Source organism: Rhinopithecus bieti, unplaced genomic scaffold, assembly GCF_001698545.2.
Source record: "Rhinopithecus bieti isolate Rb0 unplaced genomic scaffold, ASM169854v2 scaffold_84002, whole genome shotgun sequence".
NCBI lineage: Eukaryota > Metazoa > Chordata > Mammalia > Primates > Cercopithecidae > Rhinopithecus > Rhinopithecus bieti.
Genome location: NW_016841755.1, coordinates 643,948 through 666,094, shown reverse-complemented (window position 1 = coordinate 666,094; position 22,147 = coordinate 643,948). Strand labels below are relative to the sequence as shown.

General features: G+C 45.2%; 1 protein-coding gene across 3 annotated transcripts in view; it reads right to left on the bottom strand.

Annotated features, from left to right (window-relative positions):
• Nucleotides 1-3,427: 3,427 nt before the first annotated feature.
• Nucleotides 3,428-22,147, bottom strand: part of CNDP1 (carnosine dipeptidase 1) — a 52,071-nt gene continuing 33,351 nt past the window's right edge. For all 3 annotated transcript variants that reach the window (XM_017866131.1, XM_017866133.1, XM_017866130.1), the window contains exons 6-12: nucleotides 21,808-22,008; nucleotides 17,673-17,757; nucleotides 11,321-11,481; nucleotides 10,029-10,193; nucleotides 8,163-8,304; nucleotides 4,760-4,907; nucleotides 3,428-3,957 (exon numbers count right to left, since the gene is read on the bottom strand). In XM_017866131.1, coding sequence (XP_017721620.1) covers nucleotides 3,891-3,957; nucleotides 4,760-4,907; nucleotides 8,163-8,304; nucleotides 10,029-10,193; nucleotides 11,321-11,481; nucleotides 17,673-17,757; nucleotides 21,808-22,008 — 969 coding nt within the window. In that variant the 3' untranslated portion in view covers nucleotides 3,428-3,890. The remainder of the gene's footprint in view (nucleotides 3,958-4,759; nucleotides 4,908-8,162; nucleotides 8,305-10,028; nucleotides 10,194-11,320; nucleotides 11,482-17,672; nucleotides 17,758-21,807; nucleotides 22,009-22,147) is intronic.

Below are 22,147 nucleotides of genomic sequence, written 5' to 3'. Positions count from 1 at the left end.
AATAGGAGGGAGAGAGATGCACAGAAATCATGAGTGTGCATTGCAGCATGAGAAAGGATGATATAAATGTTGAAATCATTCATTTCAGCATTTAAAATGTTTCCTGATGACATGCAGTATGCCTGGAACTTTCAAGACACCACGATAGATGAAACAGACATCATCTCTGCCTGTAAAGATGTTACAGTCTAGCAGGAGAGCTGGCAGTTTTTAAATTGTAGAAATACAATCATGCATCACTTAAAAGGGATACTGAGAAATGTGTCCCTGGACATCTTCAACCACCCTAGAGTGTACCCACACAAGCCTAGATGGCGTAGCCTACTACACACCTAGGCGGTATGATGTGGCCTATTGTTCCTAGGCTGTAAACCTGTGCAGTGTGTTACTGTACTGAATGTTATAGGCAGTTACAACACAGTAGTAAGTATGTATGTAAACACAGAAAAAGGTACAGTAACAATATGGTATTGTAATCTTATGGGACCACTGTCATATATGTTTCTTGGCCAAATTGTCAGTATATGGTACATGACTATGTATTTAATGACAATGATAATAAATGCTACAAAGAACTATGGAGACTATGGTAGCATAATAGGGACACCTCACTTACTCATGAGGAATAAGAAAAAGCTCCCCTGAAAAATTACAACTAAACCAAGATTTGAAGAATAATGTGGAGGGAGGGGTATTAGCGAGACCAAGGGGGTTGTAAGGGTGTTGCCGGAGGAGGGAGAGACTCTGAGAAGGCTCTGAGGCAGGGAAGCTCTTAGATGTTTGCGAAACTGGAAGAATTTGAAGGATGGGGTTATCAGGGCATATCTAGTGACAGCAGAGCGAGCCAGAAGAGTAAGCAGAGACCAAGTTGTACAGGACTTGTAGACCTTCTTGGGATGTCTAACTTCATCTTCAGACCATATCGCCAGTTGAGAGCTTTAAGCAGGGTGAGAGGGACAAGCCGACTGCAGCGTGGCACATACAGTGAGAGGGGCTGTCGTGTAGGCAGAGGCTGGTTAGGGGCTTCTGCAATAACCCAGCAAAAGTTAAGAGTGTTGGCTTATGAGCTATGCGAGGTGACAGTAGAACTAGAAGGAAGTGGTGGCTTTTGAGAAACGGGCTGGACTGGCCTTGATACTGAATTGGATTGGAAAGAGAGGGAAGTGTGGAAGACGGTACAGGGCTCTGCTATCAACTAGCCAATGGCCCAGTTACTAAGGTAGGGAGCACCAGAGGGGAAACAGGCTCAGGGAATGGATGGAAGTTTTTGTACTAGGTGAGTAGTTTCAGATGGGAAATGGGCAGGAAGACGTGTGGGCCTGGTTCTCAGAAGAGGGGGCTGGGCTGGGAGTCATGGGCATCTGGCGAGTACAAAGGCCAACGAGTCCCCAGCATGAGTGTGAACAGTGAGAAGTGGCCGGGAGCAAGCCCTCAAGAGAGCCCTCGCTCACTCCCTTCTCCCAGCAGCAAGCGCAAAGGACAGTGTCACTGACCAGGGCTCTCGTGCTGTCTGGCGCACAATCACCAAAGTTTCCAGGCCAGTACGTTTTATTTTTATTAATACAACAGAAAGCCAGAAACATTCCCAGCTTCATTGTTTTCCAGAAGAGCACCTACCAAACCCAAATGATATTCCTAACCCCTAAACCTCATCACAATAGTTACGCTTTAATACACTACATCTACTAACAAGCCAGATACGTTGCCCTCCTCCAATACAGTAAAGTCCCCCCCAAAGGGCATGTCACAATGTATCCCCAACTATACTGGGTGATCGTTTTTGTCCATGTGCATATATTTCGTCATTAAAATGTTAAAAAAACAAATATTTTGATTTCTTTCTGCCTTAACTTTTTGCCTCCGTATAACTGGTTAATATGCCTGAATAACTAACAACTGAGTAGCTTTCTCTTATCCCTTTGAGTATAAGGAACTTGGAATATACTCCTTTCTGACTCCCACATCAGGGTAGGTTAACCGCAGGGCTCAGAATTGAGTGGAAAACCAGGAGGGAAGAGCTGGGGAGACCCATGCTGCCCTGGGTGACAGAAAAACATGGACTCTGAACTCTGGCAATCCAGGGTTGGAATATCCTAGATTTTACAACCTCCACAACTATTCATTCTCCTCCCTTTCTCTCCTGGCAGCAATGTAATAATTAACTGAGACACTGCTGGTCTCAGAAAGATTCAGCAGGAATGAAGATCAGCGAATACATTGTGTTGTTCGGTGACTTCTTAAATCTTATGGTACATTAGTCAGAAATGCTTACAGTGTATTTTATAATAAACTTTTGTTAATGGACTAACATGACGACTCTAAATCTCTTGCACTGTTAGTCCTTAGCTGCAATGCCAAATACATCAGGTAGATTCAACAGAATCGAGAAACAACACGAAACCCTGCATAATTAGATGAGCACAAACTACACTTAATAGCACAAAATACCAAACACCTGCCGCTGTTCTGTAAAGAGGACTTGATATTCTATAGAACTGGAGATGTGGTGGCTTGAAGCCTCCTGCTTCCAAAGCAAACACTAACTGGAATCCTTCACAAATACCCACAACTAGGTTGAATCCTTCACAAATACCCACAACTAGTTGGGTCCACTTCTGTGACTAGAATCAAGGTGAACGGAATCACTGACTGCCTGCTCCAGTCCTTTTAAAGGTGGTGCAGCACGTTTTTAAACTGACATCTCAAGAACCAACAGAGTGATGTAAAAAAGTTGTACACAAATGTGTTTTGCTTTGTTTTTATTTGGAGTCATAATAGAAAAAATGTTAATAAGCCCCTAAATTATTCTCCATTAATGTGATTTAAATCATAAACTCATATTGATTTGTTTATATACACTCAACTGTAGAAAAATGAGTTTTTTGTTGTTGTTGTTTATACCATCAAATCCAATCAAGCCAAACAAGATGGTTAACTAAAATGATTAATGGATGCAGCATTAGCTGATGGCTTTAAATTTAGCATGTGTTACTGATGTCAGGGTTGATTAGTTCTCTATCTAAAACTGATGCTATTAAAAGCTTTGAGCAATTTAGATGTTGTCATTGAGTAAAATTTCAATGCGGTGAGAGAAATTCTATCAGGATTAATTCTGCTATGGTGCAGCATGTGCACAGATGTTGGAGAGAGAGAGAGTGGGCCTTTTCTGATGGGACAGGAAGAAGGAACGGGAGGCAGAGAAGCTGACAAGGTGGCATCAATCTCAGGAAAGGTAAAGAAGCTTGGAATAAAAAAAAAATACTCATCTTTGCACAAGGACTCCCAAATGGCATACGGGTATGAATATTGATCATTTCAGCTTCAGAACTTTTCAAGAAGTGGGAAAAAATAAATGAAGGGGAGGCAAGAGGTTAATATAGTACCATGCTTTAGTAACTTCTCTGAAAATGAATCCACGGGGAAATCATTGTAGTCAGTGGTGGAGACCAACATTTTTATTAATAAGATAAAAGGAAAGAGTGGTAAAGCAAAGGCGATCATTGGATGGAATGATTATGTGTCATGAGCACTTGAGGACCTAGAAAGCAAACCGGAGTGATTATGCCAATCGAATTGCAAGGTCGGAGACATGCTAAAAGGTTAGAAGGAATCCAATCCTGGGGCTACTGCACGGGACTTGGGGAAATCAAGTTGCTGCAAGTAGCTGTGACTTGAGGAAGGTGTGCAGTGGGGGGCCTTAAACCATTTCCAACATCTGTGCCTTTGAAATATTTCATTATTGATCCAGATATCCCAAGACATTTTAAATGGAAGGGAAAATGTACTATACTAGACCCAAATTCTCTGGATATTTAGATTCCATCCCTGACTAGGGATGTGGGGGAGGTGAATCTGTCAGTGGATCAGATCAGACTAGAAGGTTCTTGTGATTAATGCAGCTGGGCCATCTCTAAGAAAAAGGCAGCAAATAATTTGGTTCCCTCTATGTAGTTCCACCTAAGAAGAGGAAAAACAAAGAGAAATTTTGTTACAATTTCCATTCAAATGAAGGAGGAAAAATATTCTGTCATTTAGACAGGAAGATTTGATGTTATAAATTCCATCTAAATTATTTAACATACTTCTGAGATCCCAGTATGAAAGGCACTTAGTAAGTTCTATGTGAAAAATGCATTATTATTATTAAGGAGATGAGAATCAATCCTAGACTCAAATCTAAAAGTCAATTTTCCTTGATTTCTTATCACCGACATGACATGGATATCAGGGTCAAACAATTTCTTGTTTGTCACTAGTCTGGGAGGCTTAGGAGAGCTTGTAGTATCTGCCAGTAGCGCATACAGCAAACATTCCTAAATAGCCTTTTTTGTTATGCACTTAACATTTGTGTTTCCTCAGAGTTCTGTGTTGAAGCCCTAACCCCTCAGTGTGTCTGTATTTGGAGACAGGGCCTGGAGGAGATGATAAAGGTTAAATGAGGTCAAAATGGGGGTCCTAATCCAGTGGGGCTGGTGCCCCTATAGAAAGAGAATGAGACACCAGAGCCACCTAACCCCACCATGTGAGCACAGGGACAGCCAGGAAGACAGCCGGCACCCACCAGGAACCAAATGGGCTGGCACCCGATCTAGGGCATCCAGGCTTCAGAAATGTGAGGAATCAATGTCTGTTGTTTAAGCCCCCAGTCTGTACGATTTTCCATTCTCACATAAATTGAACAGGAGGTCACCCATGTGTAGACCCGGGTGTGTGCAGTAAAGGAAGAAGAGAGAGGCACATTGCACAGGCATCAACTGACCTGTTGATTTTCTCATTCTGTGAGTGTTCTCCATCATCAACAGCTCCCAGCGGAATTAGCACCACACTCTTGTGGACAATCTCCTGAAACATTTTGGCAATTGGAATGGTGGATCCATCCCGGATCATATCTGGTTCTGTTCCAAACACTGAAACAGGAAAAGAAGGCATTTGAACAGGGTAAGGACAAGACGGCCCCCAGTAAGCTCCTCAAGGGCAGGGCCTCCTTTGCCTTCCTCCCTCTTTTTGTTGTTAATCTTTCTTTCTTTACCATTAGATTTGGTTCCTGGGGTAAGGAGGCCCCTTGATATCATGCAATTATATTCTAAGACAGACGCTAGAGTCAAGAAGAAAACTATGGATGTCTCTTTCACAATTACCTACTTTAAAAAAGATTTTAAGAGACAGGTGTGGTGGCTCACGCCTGTAATCCCAGCACTTTGGGAAGCTGAGGTGTGCGGATCACTTGAGGTCAGGAGTTTGAGACCAGCCTGGCCAACATGGTGAAACCCTGTCTCTACTAAAAATACAAAAATTAGTCGGGCATGGTGGCACATGCCTGTAATCCCAGCTACTCGGGAGGCTGAGGCAGGAGAATCGCTTGAACGTGGGAGATGGAGGTTACAATGAGCCGAGATCCTGCAACTGCACTCAGGCCCAGGTGACAGAGCGAGACTCTGTCTCTAAATAAATAAATAAATAAAATTGTAAATAAAAATTTTATTTTGAACTAATTTTAGAAAAGTTTAGCATTTAGAAAAGTTGCAAAAATAGTAGAGAGAGAGCTCCCATCTATCTCTTACTCTGCTTTCCCTAATGTGAACGTCTCATGCAACTATTGCAAAATGATCAAAACAAGGAAACTGACAATGGTTCAATGTTGTTAACTCCACTCCAGCTTTCGATTTCACCCGTCTTTCCCTTTTTCCATTCCAGGATCTGATCCCGAATCCACACTGCATTTTTATTATTGCTTCTTAGTTTCTTGTATGCTGTGGACGTTTCTCAGTATTTCCTTGTCTTTCACGACCTTGACGATCTTGAAGCTTATCACTTGGTAGTTTTGTAAAATATCCCTCCTTCTGGGGTTTGTCTGATGTTATCTTGTGATTGCAAGAGGTCGTGCATGTTTGGCACAACACAAGACAATGTGCCTACCTTTATTGTTTCTTCATGAATTAAATATTATGGAAGTGGGACTTCTTTGGATTTTTTGGTGACAGATATGCCAGTAGCTGTACTATCACTCAAATGTCACAATGTTTCTGGCAATTTTCAAAGTATTGCACAAAACAGTTTTAACTGCTATCCTAGGTTTTAGAAAGAGATTATTTCAAACCTTCTAGCTTAGAGGACATGCTGCCAGTGATGCAGTGGGATGAAAAATGAAACAAAGAAACCGGAGAGAACATGTCACCTCTTCTTTACACACACAGCAAGACGTGGACGTGAATCGAAGTCACGTACCTTGTTAGTAGAACCAGTTTAGCACCAAACAGACCGAAAGGTGTCTTATACATTCCTGAAAGGCTATTTCAGATTTATTTATTGTTGTCAACTGGGGTATTTCAAACACACACCTCTCTTCAGCTGCCATGACATTTCTTCAATCCTAAAGATTACTGGCAAAATACCTGCTAAGGGTGGGGGCAGCAGGAATGGTGATGGAAAGAAGCATGGCTCCCTGTCTTGGACTTGTTCTCTAGTTTTCCATGTCTGTGTCCCTTGTACTGATAAGCCCAAGAGAGAGAGTTAGTGCTTCAAGGAGATCTGGGCTTCCCTTTCCAGCTTTGCCACCATTAGCCAATGTGGCCTCAGGTATCATCTATAATAGGATGCCATAGGTCTACCAAAATGCATGCCACTGCTTTTCCACCTAGCTTTTGGAGAGACCTAGAACTCCCTGCTTTGGGAAGAGCCCCCATTCTGCTATTGTTGGCAGGGTCCCCCTCCTGGTGCAGATGCCAAAGAGACTGGGTGTCCCTACTCCCTGATGCACAACCAGCACCCAAGTACACGCCCTCTGCTCAGCCCAGCACATGGCTCTACCCAGGACCTTGAAATGCATGGAATTAAAACAGGCACCACCAAAGAAGTTCGAAATGGAGCTGTGCTGCCTTCTGGGGAAGCAATGCGGCATTGTGAAGAGACCACTGGCTTTAGGGTCAGACACACTGGAATTGGGTTTCTCGTGTGTTTTGCAATTGTATACAGCGAGCTCATCTCCAGGAAGCTCCTGTGGAATCTCCTTGGCCTGCCTGGGGCTGTGTCCTCCTGGGTAATGCCGTGCTTGCATCAGCAGGCAGTCCAGCCATGGCTCTAGCGAGAACCAGACCATGCACTAGCTAAAAATTTAACACCCAAACCCACAGGAGCAAGGGTCCATGGTTAAAAATTCTCAGGGGAGACCTTGTGTCCATCCAACGTCCAAGCAAAGGCAGTCAAGCTTACGCACACACGCAGGATAGGTGTGGCTTTCCGGGGATGCCCTGCCTGCGTATAGTGGGTCTCCTTTTCAACTTCCTGCCTCACTCTGGCCCAAGGCCGTTAAAGTTCCAGTCTCTTTGTGACCAGGAAGAGCAGACCCCGGAAGGCCAGCCCAGGGTCTGCTTATTCACTCCCCTAGAGTTTAGGTTCTTCATTTTCAATCCTAAAGGATTTCCTCTGATGTCGTACAAGCTAAGCTATGTTTTTTTGTTTTTTGTTTTTGAGACAGGGTCTCACTCTGTCCCCTAGGCTGGAGTGCAGTGGCATGATCACAGCTTGCTGCAGCCTCAAACTCCTGGGCTCAAGCCATCCTTCTGCCTCAGCCTCCTGAGTAGCTGGCACTACAGGCGCATGCCACCACGCCCAGCTAATTTTTATATTTTTTGTAGAGATGGGGGGATCTCACCATATTGCCCAGGCTGGTCTCGAACTCCTGAGCTCAAGTGATCCTCCTGCCTCTGCCTCCCAAACTGCTGGGATTATAAGATTGAGCCATCACACCTGGCCTAATCTGTGTTTTGAAAGGATGTTTTTACATGTTGGCCAACATTTCTATGAGTTTTGTATCAGGGGGTTTGAAGGTTTTCTAATGCATCATTTTCCCCAAAATTCAGGTCTCCAGACTTAAATTTGAACACAGGTTTTGCCACTTGTGAGCTGGGCACCCTTTGGCAAAATACTTCATGTCTGTAAACCTGCATTTATTCCTCTGTTAGATGGGGAAGGCCACTGGGAGGATGACTTGAGATGGCCGTGTATAGCTTGCCCTGCACATGACATGCATTCAACAATGTCCTCTATATTAAAAGAAGAGTTGATTTCTGAGTTTTAAAAGTGTCTGCTTTACCCACGGTCCCGCAGGTACCACTCCTGAGTCCCAGTGCAGATTGGCCAGTCAGAAGATCTTAAGGTCCCACCTGTTCTGATGGCTCTTTTTGCTGCGAGATATTGGGTGTCGTTAATATTTGCGATCCATGGGTGTAGTCCTAGAGTCATGGAAACAACCATCTTGTTGGAACTATTTCTTTTGGAGAACACATCTTCAAGATGCCGTGTCACCTAAAAGGTGACGTTTTCAATAATAAGAGAAAGGGTCAGGTTATTCTCTCATACGGTTAATATAGTCTTCCATCAAGAAACTCATTAATACAGTTAATATAGTCTCTTCCATCAAGAAACTGAAGGCCTTAACCTGACACATGCAAGTGTTGTGATTTTTCCTTTGCTCTGCCAGGGGGCGAGAGTGAGATCCTTCTTCAGTGCGGAGAGCAGGAAACCCTGGGCTGCACCCAGAGGGAGATTCCCCTCTATCCTCCTCCCTGCAATCCTGGCCCCAGCCCACCCCCTTCCAACCACAGCGTCTCATACACGGAGGTGCTGGAGCATTGCCTGTTGAAAGTGATGAAGCCTAACACAGCAGGTCTTCTCTTTTGAATCGTCCTCTTTTAGGACTCCTCAGTACCCTCTGAGTGATTTGGGAGCATTAAGCATTTGGAAATTTCCAAGATGTGGGAGCAACTCCAGGCTCAACTATGGAGGAGGCTCATTTCAGCCTCGTTCTCTCCCCTTCTACTCTTTTCTCATTATTACTGTGGAGAGCCTCCCAGGAAGGTGCCATACTCAAATTTCTTCCATTAATTACTTCAACACACATTTATAGAACATGTGTCATGTCCCAGAGACTGTTCTAGGTGCTGTGGATACAGCTGTGAACAAGACAAGGAAGGCCCTGCCCTCATGGAGTTTATATGTCATGAGAAAAAGGGGTAGCACCTCCAAAAAGAAGGAAGGGAAGGGAGGAAGGAGGGAAAGAGAAAAGGAAAGGGAAGGGAGGGGGAGGGGATAGAGAGGGGAGGGGATGGGGAAAGGAGAAGGAAGGATGGAAGGAGGGCAGGAGGAAGGAACAGGAGGGAAGAAAAAGGAAAGGGGAGGAGAGGGAAGGGAAAAGGGAGGAAGGAGAGGGCAGGAGAGAAGCAGGGAAGGAAGGAAGGAGGGAGGGAGGGAAGGGAGGAGGGGAGGAGGCAGGGAGGGAGAAAGAGAGACTATGTTAGAATGTAATTAGTGCTAACAAGACAATAAAGAGTGATAATGGAATGGAGAAAGACTGACGGTTGGGATAAGTATTTTTTTAGTTCATTCATTCAAGAGCCTACTTTCTGTTAAACTAACTTGAGGCAAATTGATGATTGGTTGGTAATTGGACACGTAACTCCTTCCAGAAAACATTTTCCTTAAAATGGCTGCTTCCAAAGTGTTGATTTCAGACATCATGAAGATCTAATGATTGAAGCCTGAGACCTTCTGCCTCTGTCCAAGCATAGGCAGGTCCCTACTCCATCTATGTGTAAACCAATCTTGCTTTTATATCTACCATCTAACTTTCAAATTTTCCTAGCACTCTAGCTTCAAATGGTTATTTACCTGACTGCTGTAATTGCATATACTTGAGGAAAAAGATTGGGTTCTTTTTGTTTGTTTTTTTTAAGAGACAGTGTCTCGCTCTGTCACCCAGGCTGGAGTGCAGTGGTGCAATCATAGCTCACTGCAGCCTTGAATTCCTGGGCTCAAGGGATCCTCTAGCCTTGGCCTCTCAAATCCCTTGGCCAGGATTACAGGCACAAGTCACTGCACTGGGCAATATTGGTTTCTTGACGTTTGTTCCACTCCTCTTGTATTAGAAAAAAATGATACTCCAATGGTAGCAACCTCACTGCTCACTAAACAGTGATATGCAGGATTAAGAAACCATGTTACTAGGCAGAATGACAATAAGCATTTGTTACCTGTTTTTCCACCACAGACACATTCATGTGAGGGACTAGACGGATGGAAAATTTTCCTATAACTTGGCCAGGTATGACTGTTTTAGCTCCAGGCTCATCAAACGCGCCCTCGATCCCATGAATAGAAAGAGATGGGTACCTCCAGAGGTGCATTAGAATCTCCTCCTATATTAAAATAAAATTATCCAAAGGATGCTTAATTAGACCCCAGAACTGGGTTGCTTGTGTTACCACTGTCTGTCTCTCTGAGACACCATTCAGGACACGTTAACTGTCACCTTACTCAGCTGTGTCTGACGCAAGGACTTTTCCCTCAGGGCACAAACTCTCTGCTGTCTTCAGATGCCTTCGCCTACCCAAGATGCTCCCCACTGATGAGTGTCCCTCTTTGCCCAAGATTTGCAGTTTTCAGTGAACAAATGGCAAAGGGGTCCTTTCAGACGAGATCGGGCACGTTCAGGGTGGAATGGCCATAGACAAACGGGCCCCTTCAGAAATGTGGTTCAATTATAAATTTCTAACCTCAATCATTACAATAATAACTTATATAATGAAAGCATTTTCTTATTCAGAAGACATCAAAGAACTCTCCACATGTTTGAGCCAGTTTTCTTTCTTCTTCTGGCCATCCTCGAGCTGGTCTGCAGGAAGACGCCTGCTTTGTAATAATTCACTCTACTGCTTCTTTTCAGCTTGCTGTTCCCCCTCTTGGCCCCTTCCCCAGGAACCAGCCCTGCTACCGAACACCTTGTCAGGCAAGCATGCTGCCCAGAAAGAGAAGGAGGAGAAAAGCAAAACAATTCTAAATTTGCCAGTAAGGAATGTTTTCGGCTTTGTGTTTACTTAGTCCACTGAGGCAATGATGTATTCACTTACAGATTAGACCCTAAGGCTCTTGGTTTTGTCTGGAAAAATGAACAGTTACAGGTCTTGGAGCTGGAATCATCTCAGACTTTTCTTGGTCTTTGAAAAGGTAAGAAGTCCAGCTCACCGGCTGAAGGCTGGCGTGGGATTTAGGTTAATAAACAGCTTTGGAAAACATAGCTGGGAAATGGTTAACTGCTTATAGTTAAGTGCCAGAAGCCAGTGCCCATTAGACCCCAGTGAAAAAGGACTGGTTGATCCAGCCCACAGGGAAGTGGCTGTGGGCATCAAAAATCTGCCCAGGAATTCACATCTGATTTGGATTCTAAGATATGCAGATTAGCACCAGACAATGATTTAGACAGCAGGCAAATATGATCTACTAGCCTCATGCCTCTTCCAGCTTATCCATCAGTCTGTGGTCATACCTTAGTATCGAACAGAAATTTCTCAACCCGGCTGCTATTCCGGTATTCTTCCAGGTCTAGATGGATGGCTTTGTATGTATTTATTTCCTCTTCTGTAAGAGGAGCCACTTCATCATAGATTCCAGGGACCAGGATATGACCCGATGAGTCTACCAGGCTACCTACAAAACACACACAGCAAACAAAGCCAGGTAGAAAGGCGTGTGCCAATGTTGTGGTCCTGGAGCCACAGACTGTGGGAGGACTCTCCAGGGCTGCAGCAGGCCTTGTGACTCTCTGGGTCCCCATGGCCAAAGCCATTGGCAGCAACTCCATCCAAGAAGTGACTGTCAGAGAAAGGAGCTGGTCACCAGGTTCACGCAGCTGGAATCAGCCCTGCTTTAGTGTTCACCTTGTCAAAGGTGAGGCTGAAAACGCCTGGGCCCACAACCAGTGAGTTCGGAGTGAGTTACCTCCATCACGTTCACGTTCTCAGCTATGCCTTTTATACATAAACAAGGTTTGTTTTTTAGTTTTACCTTATGCTGATTTAAAAAGTAATACGCGTTCACTATAAAACATTTAAAATACATGCTGGGTGCGGTGGCTCACATCTGTACTCCCAGCACTTTGGAAGGTCAAAGCAAGTGGATCGCTTGAGCCCAGGAGTTCCCAACCAGCCTGAGCAACATGGCGAGACCCCGTCTCTACAAAAAATACAGAAACTAGTGGGGCATAGTGACACATGCCTGTGGTCCCAGCTACTTGGGAAGCTAAGGTGGGAGGATCACTTGAGCCCAGGAAGTAGAGGGTGCAGTGAGTAATGATCACATCACTGCACTCCAGCCTGGGTGATAAAGTCAGACCCTGTCTCAAAAAAGAAATTATATGGCTGGGCGCGGAGGCTCACACCTGTAATCCCAGCACTTTGGGAGCCCGAGGCGGGCAGATCACAAGGTCAGGAGATCAGAACTATTCTGGGTAACATGGTGAAGTCCTGTTTCTACTAAAAATACAAAAAATTAGCAGGGCATTGTGGCAGGCACCTATAGTCCCAGCTACTGGGGAGGCTGAGGCAGGAGAATCACTTGAACCCAGGAGGCAGAGGTTGCAGTGAGCCCAGATCACGCCACTGCACTCCCGTTTGGGTGACAGAGTGAGACGCCATCTCAAAAAAAAATTTATGTGTGTGTGTGTATATAGCTGGGAAATGGTTAACTGCTTATAGTTAAGTGCCAGAAGCCAGTGCCCATTAGACCCCAGTGAAAAAGGACTGGTTGATCCAGCCCACAGGGAAGTGGCTGTGGGCATCAAAAATCTGCCCAGGAATTCACATCTGATTTGGATTCTAAGATATGCAGATATCTTAGATATATATATACACACACACACACGTACATGTATACACACCTACGTACATACATACCTGAGAAACCAAAAATTGTCATCTCTTCTCAACTTCTCTTCCCCTACACGCACACACACACACACACACAATATTATAATAAACACTCATTTTTAATTAAAAGCATTATACCCTTCAGGTCTACTCTATGAGATCCCATCATGACCGCAAAATCCTCTATATATACTAGTATGCTCTTCATGAAACAGTTTAGGGATCAATACAAGTGGAAAAACCCATCACTAAATATCTAGAAAAGCAGCAGATGTTGAAATTCAGTAAATGCTGCCCACTCTCTGGAGAAAGTGCTTATCAAAGGCAAAATGCAGCCAGGAAATAGACCGATATAAATGACACAAAAATGTCTCCAGGGCAGCTCAGTGAGTCCCCACTGATAATGCAATCATGAGATCTTCTCTTGAGGGCATATGTCTCTAAACTTCTGCTGACAGTCTTCTGTGTAAGGACAGAGTTGCAGAGTCGTGCTTTCTAAGCACGCACTGTACCTCACGAGTAAAACAATCCAACCCTCTGTTCTTGGCATCATTTTAAATTACAACTTTATTCTCTCAGTATACAAGCAGCCTTCCCTACTGCTGGACTGGGAGAAGGAAGAGTAAGAGGATTTCCTCATTTGCCTTTTCCTTCCTTCCTACCTTCTCTTTCTCGCTCTCTTTTCTTTCTCTCTCTCTTTTCTTTCTTTCTTTCTTTTCTTTCTTTCCTTTCTTTCTTCCTTCCTTCCTTGTGTAAACACAAGTATCCTCTTAGCAGTTCCTTCCTTCCTTTCTCTTTCTTTCCTTCCTTTTTTCTTTCTTTCTTTCTCTTTCTTTCTTCTTCCTTCCTTCTTTCCTTTCCTTTCCTCTCCTTTTCGTTCCTTCCTTCTTTCCTTCCTTTGTTCTTTCCCTCCCTCCCTCCCTTTCCTTCCCTTCCTTTCCTTCCTTTCTTCCTTTTCTTTCTTTCTTCCTTTCCTTTTTTTGAGACAGAGCTTGCTCTGCCACCCAGGCTGGAGTGCAGTGGCATGATCAAGGCCACTGTACCTGGCCTTCCTTTCCCTTTTAATTTGCTTGCAGAGAAATCTGATTAGAGAGCTGTGGAGTGCAACTCAGTCACTTCAGCCCTGCCTGAAACACCATCACAGGGAAAGGGGAGCCATTGATGTCTGTGCTACTCAGAAATAATGCTGCTTCACAGATCCCATTTTCCATATTTCTTTGCCCTAGTTTTTTAGTATTGAAAGCATTTGAATGAAAATATTATGCTTAAGAGTGTGTCACCTCCCATCCTGTTCATTTTCCTTTTGCAGTCATGACATGATGTCATTTCTGCAGTTACCACAGCCATCTTGGCAAGTGCAGGGAAGGCAGAAGGTGCCTTTGAAAACTGCCCACAGGAAACAGAATCCTACATGCCCAGCAGCCATCTTGGATTTGAACATTTTAAATAACATCATTTGGTGCTTATAAAAATGCCCTTGGTGGCCGGGCGCGGTGGCTCAAGCCTGTAATCCCAGCACTTTGGGAGGCCGAGACGGGCGGATCACAAGGTCAGGAGATCGAGACCATCCTGGCGTAACCCGATGAAACCCCGTCTTGCGTACTAAAGAATATAAAAACACTAAGCCAGGCGATGTGCGGGGCGTGTAGTCCCAGCTACTCGGGTAGGGCTGAGGCAGGAGAATGGCGTTGAAACCCAGGGAGAGCGGAGTTGCAGGTGAGCTGAGATCGGCCACTGCACGCTCGCAGGCGGCTGCGGGAGCGACAGAGGCGAGACTCCGTCTGTCAAAAGAAAGAAAAAAAAGACAAAGTGCCGCTTGGTGCAATTGGGCAATGGCCTTTTCTGTTTTATGGCTTTTAGGGAAATGCAAAGAGTAGGAAAGTGTCTGCAAAGGGAAACCACAGAAGGTTAGAGTTCGATTTGTAAACACAAGTATCCTCTTAGCAGCTTCTACGTCCCCTGCACATTAAGCCCCTTTTCAGACAGGGAACTAACTTGGTTTTGCTTTGTACCCTAGTGGAGGTTATCACACACTAGTGTTTATTGCCTGTTCATGATCACAGAGAGACAGAGAGGTTAGGAGGCTTGCACGAGGCAAGGGCTGCCCATGGATTCCCGCATCCTGACTAGCTTATATGGCTGATTGTCAGCCTGCAGGAGTGGACAGAGCAGAGCCGACTCTCACTTGACATCAGGGGGCCCTGGGAGTCCGGGCATCTCCACTACAGCCCAGCCTGTCAGCAAGCAAAATTCCTGCTTGTCATCTGATAAACACTAAAGCTCAACACTATGTCCTTATGTTTTTGTACAAAACATATGAAAACCACATAGAGGACACAATCCAGAAATTACTGTGCTGTGGATTGATTATTTGATTTGTATCAAAAACTAAAGAAAGTCAAACCACGTTTTTAATTTCATTCATGACCCTGAGCCGACTCTTCCTTAGCAGAACAATGTGCATTTGTGGGGCTGAATGGAATCCTATGCCTGGCTGAAGCCACACAGCCTGAAGAGATGCCATGCAGCAGTCATGCTTGTGGGAAAAGCAAAATGTGCTGCTAAAGATTTCAGATGCAGTTCCTAGGGAAGAAAACATTCATTCTGGTAAAACAGAAATTAACCTCCACTCCCTAAAATCGTGAGTTGCGTACTATCTGATTCGTCTGGAAACCATTTAAACTCTTTAAAGGAAAATGGCTGGGTGTATTCTGTCTCAATTGTCAAGCATGGGAAATATCATCCAAGAGCTATATTTCAGGAAAACTAGAAGGCCATAGAAGAATAGATAGATAGATGATAGATAGATAGATAGATAGATAGATAGATAGATAGATAGATGAATGGATGGATGGATAGATGATAGATAATGGATGGATGGATAGATAGATAATAGCTGGATGGATGGATGGATAGATGGATGAATGGATAGAAAGATGATAGATGGATAAATGGATGGATGGATGGATGGATAGAAAAATGATAGATGGATAGATAATAAATGGGTGGATGGATAGATAGATAGTTGGGTGGATGGACAGATGACAGGTAGATGGATAGATAGATAATGGATGGATAGATGGATAGAAAGATGATAGATGGATAGATAATAGCTGGATGGATTGATGGATGGATGGATGGATGGATGCATGGATGGATAGTTGGATGGATGGATAGAAAGATGATAGATCGATAGATAATAGATGGATGGATGGATAGCTAGATAGATGGTAGAAATATAGGTAAATTTCATTATTCACTTTGGGAGAATGAAAGAGAAAGCTGTGCAACTAAAAATGATGCTGAAGACCTTAAGAAGATTCTTCCAACACCTGGGCCATCTGGGCTGATTGTACCATGGCCTGGACTACTGAGGCCAAGGGAGTAAATGCTTTCTGGCAATTTGCCTGCTCAAAAGGGGCACATTATTAAACTTTTCTTTTTTTTGCTTTTTCTATTTCTTTCTTTTTTTGATAAAGGGTCTCGTTCTGTCACCCAGGCTGCAGTACAGTGGCACGATTGTCTCAGCTGACTGCAACCTCCACCTCCCAGGCTCAAGTGATCTTCCTGCCTCAGTCCCTTAAGTAGCTGGGACTACAGGCCTACACCATCATGCCTGGCTAATTTTTGTATTTTTTGTACAGACAGGGTTTCACCATGTTGCCCAGGCTGGTCTCGAAGTCCTGAGCTCAAGCAATCCACCCACCTTGGCCTCCCAAAGTGCTGGGATTGCAGGCATGAGCCACCATCCCGGGCCATGTTGTGAAATTTGCATAAAGGAGCTATACATGTCAAGTGGAGCACAGCGAGGTTTTGCAGAGTCTAAAGCATGGGTAATGTGTGAACCTCTTTTTTAAAAGAACACCGAATTATGAATATAAAATGATGATTGTCCCTGCCAGGACTGTGGAAGGAGCTCTGTAAGTGAGGCCCCTGGAGTTTAAACTTCCTTAGCTTCCCTGGGAACCCACCATGGGCAGCCCTGATGCCTAGAAGAGCTGTAGGTGAATTGAGCCTGGGCAAACAGGCTCCCCGAGAAAAACACACAACTCCCTACTGCACACACCAGCAATCCATGGGAAATCAAGGACAGCACCAGGACAATCGGGGAACTCGTCGGCGTTGCTGTGCCACTCAGGGCCACAGCAACCTTGGAAAATGAAGCCAAGTGGTGCTGACGTATTTGATGCCATTTCTGGAGTCAGGCCAGGGCAGGCCATTACTCACTGAAGGACATGCTGCATTCCAGCCACCATGACAAGTGCTCTGCACACATCACCTTTTTGCATCCTAAAAGCAATACTAGGTAAATAGAAGATTGTGCCCCTTTACAAATAAGAAATCGAAGACTAGAGAACTCAAGTAACTTGCCAAGGTCATGCAGGTTGTCTGTGGCAGAGCGAGGACATACCTGGTCATCCACACGCAGAACCCACATGCTACAAGGTGTGGGCTGGTCCGCGGAGGGGCCAGTCTGTCGTGAAAAACGAGATGCTCTTGAGAAAGTGGGGGAAGGGCCTCATCTGGTGTGTCGCTTAGTTCCTTTCCCTTTTGATCACCCCTTGGTTGATTTATCGTCAGTCAAAAAGTCATGCCAGGTCTACCAAAGTTGAACTTGTGGTTCAACTGGCTTGGGAATAGCACACCCCACCCAGCCCGGCATTCTAGGAGCAGCAATAAGGGAGTCAGGGTGGCCTCTCAATCTTTTGTATCCTTTGAGTCTCTGCCCTCTTGTCCTTGAGTATGGCTGGATGTGTCACAATGTCCAATAAAAGAAAATGGAGGAACTGAAGAAGAGTTTTGCAGACTTACTTATAAGTGGAGGGAACAGTTAACCAAGGGGAGGAAAATCTAAGCATCTACACCCTTGTACAGAGCTGGTTCAGAAAGCAAGGAGAGGCACATAGAATCAAATAGAACTGTCTTTTAGTTGATCCCTGATCAACTAAAAAGCGAAACAAAATAAGGCATTACCGAGAAGAGCAACCAGATCAGCCATTGGCTCATGAAGGATGCCACCAAAGGTTCCCGAGTGAAAATCCTGGTCTCTGCATTTCACCTGTAGAGTAGATAAAAGGCAAGAGATACACTTCCTGCCTTGGTTGCTTTAGTGGAAGCATTTCACGTGGTGAAATACATATCTGCATGTGTCCCTCAGAACTCAGGTAGGCGACCTCCAGACCTGACTTCACTTTCCGTGTTTCTCAGTCACGGGTACTGGAGTTCCTACCCGCTGTCCATTGCTTCATTCCCACCATCTCCTGAATACCCTGAAGGTGACTCATTCCCCAGCTTTTCCACCACCTTTATTCTAGCCAAGATCACGAGGCTCTCCATGGCCAAATAATTGACGTTTACACAGCTGTCTTCCTTTTGGTTTCATCCAATATTGTTGATCACTCCTCTTTCTGGAAAAATTCTCTTCCCTTGGTTTCTGAGAAGCTTTCTTCTCCTTCTTTTTTTCTTGCCTGCAGGACAATTCTATTGATATCTCCTGTAATAACATCTTTTCTTCCTCCCACCTCTAAAGCTTAATACTTGGCTCATCCTTCCTCTACATGGGCTTCAAGAGCTCACAGGATAGTGTTTATGTATACAGCACCCTTGACATAAGAGTGACTCCGTCTTAGAAAAAGACTCCATCTTACATTTCCTAAGGCACTTTGCCAACAGGGACTAGGTGTTCTGCCTGATCAATAAAGACTGCATCCAGCTGGATAAGGATATAACCAAACACGTTCTTCCACTATTGGTTCTCATCAGAGGACTTGGCAGTCATCAAACAACCAGGACGTCAGCAGTTCAAAACTTAACAGATACGGTCCTGCTGTCACTTGTGCTAAGAACCCAGCATCTGCCACCAAAGGCTCTGCCCAAATCAAAGGCTCTTCCTTACAAGACCGCTGGACCACCCAGGCCAGGCCAGGATTTCTTTTTGTCTATGTCACACTCCCTGGACTGGTTCATTAACCTGTTTTCCTATCCCTTTTCTTTTCTTTTCTTTTTTTAAATTATTTATTATAATTATTTTTGAGACAGAATCTTGTTCTGTGACCCAGGCAGGAGTACAGTGACACGATTTCAGCTCACTGCAACCTCTGCCTCCCAGCTTCAAGTGATTCTTCTGCCTCAGCCTCTCGAGTAGGTGGGACTACAGGTGCACGCCACCATGCCCAGTTAATTTTTTTGTATTTTTTTAGTAGAGACAGGGTTTCACCATGTTGGGCAGGCTGGTCTTGAACTGCTGACCTCAGGTGATCCACCTTCCTCAGCCTTGCAAAGTGCTAGGATTACAGGCGTGAGCCACTGTGCCCAGCTCCTTCTCTCTTGATGGTAAATGTTACTTTGTTTGTTATGGAACGTTCAGTCTATAACATTCACATATTGGCTAGGTATAGCACGATGTATGCTTTACAATATCGACTGCCTTGTGGAGTAGCTTGAGCCTGTGTGCCTGCAGTTCTGACTCCTGAGTGAATGGGAGGCACTAAGGAGAATTGCCTCCTTGGAAACTGCATGGAGCCCGTGGCTTTTATTATTGAGATAGCATCAGTAAAAGCCTGACATTGTGGAAAGACACAAACATGTGTGGACCTGGTTATCTCTGACCATGCGGTGCTCACGATAATTTAAGGGCAGGGATACTATTAACACCTCCATGCCCTTAAATGTTCATCCCTGGAGGTCTGACCTTCTACGTAAACACCAGACCTAAAACTCTGGGGTGCTTACAGCGCATTCCACTTGAGCATGCTTCCAGTTTCTGAAACTCAGGAGATCTAGACCTGGACTCAACCACTTCTGCAATTACTTCCTACCAGCATGATTTCTCCTATGCATGCCATATCCAATCAGTTACCAATTTCTACAGGTTGATTCTTCGGTTCATTCCCTCCCATCCTTCCGGCGCAGCTGGTCTTCACGGTGTTCCACTCCATCTTCAATGTAGTCCAGAGCAATCTTCGGTTTATTCACTTTAGCATTAAGACTTTCAGTTCACTAGGCAATAACGCTAGCTAAATTACTCTGGAGTATGGACGGTCTTACTTTGAAACCTTGAGCTGGCTGCCTCACATCCTGATGACAGCTCCTCTCCTCCTCTCTTGTAACTTTGCTGTACCACCTGTTCTCGGTCTTCATCAAGACGTCAGTCCCTTGACCCTTCCAAGATGTTCCACATTGCCCTCCTGCCTTTGTTTTTTCCCCTGTTCAACCTGAATACCACCATTGATCACCTCAGCCCCTCTGCTCAACACCTTGACGAGCTCTTCCTTACTTTCTCCACCACAACCCTCTGGAGTAACCTCAACCCCAGGGCCAGTCTGCCCCTCCGAGGCCTTCTCTGTCCCTGGCCACTGAGCATGCTGCAGAAGCCATCAATTTGCATGGATAGATGACTCCAGACCTTAACATTGCCTGGCCCTTCTTCATCCTCCCATCCGTTCTCTTCCCCCTGTCCCGAAGTGACCACTTCAAGCCATCACTTCACTGCAGATACACTCACTTCCTGCTAAACAGAAAAAAACTGAGGCTAAGAGGGAAGACACTCTAGGACTTGGAGCTCTCTACCTACCCAAGGCCCTCACAAAAGAGGTTACTTTCCTCCCCTGGGTCTGGAGCTCGCCCCCTCCCACCTCCTCAGAGCCTTTGTTCTCAAAAATCCTCCCCCTCCCTCCCAGGTCTCCAACTGCTCCCTCTGTCTATTGCCTCCCAAGGACTTCCTCCAGCCATTATCCCAGCTCTGTCCCACTTTTCATAGCCATGTTTCCTGAAAGCGGGTTCTAGAGGACAGTCCCTGCTTCCTGTTTTCTCTGTCACTCCCACATCTCTTTAGTATCTGTATCTCACTAGAAGTAAACTTCCTGAGGGCAGAGACTATTTTATTCAGTCCTATACCCCTGGGACTTAGCATCCTCCTATCTGACAAATAGAAGGCACTGTTTTTCAAATGCATAGCCATATGTTTCCGTGTATGTGCTCACATCTGAATCTCAAAACTGCCTAGGGATTGGATAGAGCATGGATTATCAGCCTACACATTGCTATATGAGAAAACAGACTGAAATGATAAAATAATTAGCTGTTTACCCGGGAGGGATTTTCTTTTCTTTCTTTCTTTTTTTTTTTTTTTTTGAGACGGAGTCTCACTCTGTCGCCCAGGCTGGAGTGCAGTGGCGCAATCTCGGCTCACTGCAAGCTCCGCCTCCCGGGTTCACGCCATTCTCCTGTCTCAGCCTCCCGGAGTAGCTGGGACTACAGACGCCCACCACCTCGCATGGCTAGTTTTTTTGTATTTTTTTAGTAGAGATGGGGTTTTACCGTGTTAGCCAGGATGGTCTCGATCTCCTGACCTTGTGATCCGCCCGTCTCGGCCTCCCAAAGTGCTGGGATTACAGGCTTGAGCCACCGCGCCCGGCCCCAGGAGGGATTTTCTAAGTCTTATGCATTATCACAGGTTGCCTGTATTACTAGAAAAAGAGAAAAGGGGAAGGAAACTGACTATGCGTCAAACCTGAACTAAAGGCTGCATGTAATGACCCAGCATCCTGGGAGGGGGCGTTATTGTGCCATCTTTCAAGGTGGGAAACCAAGGCTTAAGGTGAAGTCACCTGCACGAGGCTGGGCATGGTAGAAGCTAGGATTCAGATACTGGCCTCGGGCGACACCAATGCTCCTTCTCCTTCCCTATAACCATGGCACTTAGATTTCCTGCCACTGCAGCCAGCAGGCCCACACCAGGAGCAGGACACAGTACAGTTGCCCCTGCATTGATCAGGCAGTCTGCTTACCTCCCTGTGGCTGCCATACCTGCCTGCAAATCCCATGGCCAGAGTTTCCAAGCTTTGCTTTGTGAGTCACAAACCCCTGTGAATCCCCTCTCCAAAACAAGGTACACAGCCACGTCCACTCCAAGTGTCAGGGGGTTCATGACCTCCCCAAACCCTAAGACCTCTGCACCCATCCCACATCCCCTGAGGCTGTGTGTCCCAGGTAAGGCCTCTGCCCTCCGGAAAGCTTTCTTTCTTCCTCTCCAAGATCCCAGAATGGATTGGCGCTCCCATTCACAACCCCCACAGGTCTCCATCCATGCACTGCTCTCTGTGGATACCTCCACCATGAAGTAGCTGTTCCCCCGGGTTCCGTAAGTGATTGCTGGCTTCCTTTGGCTGATCCACAGGTTATCTGAAATTACGATGTAGTCCACACCAGAGAAGAATCGGTTCTTTTCTTTTTCCACAAGTTCCTCCAGGGCAACAGAGCCAGCCTCTTCCATCCCCTCAATGATGAATTTGATATTCACAGGAAGATCCTAAGTAACAACAGAAGAAAAAAATTGCACAAGTTGCCTGATGTGGTTTGGCTGTGTCTCCACCAAGTCTCAACTTGAATTGTATCTCCCAGAATTCCCACATGTTGTGGAGGGACTCAGGGGAGGTAATTGAATCATA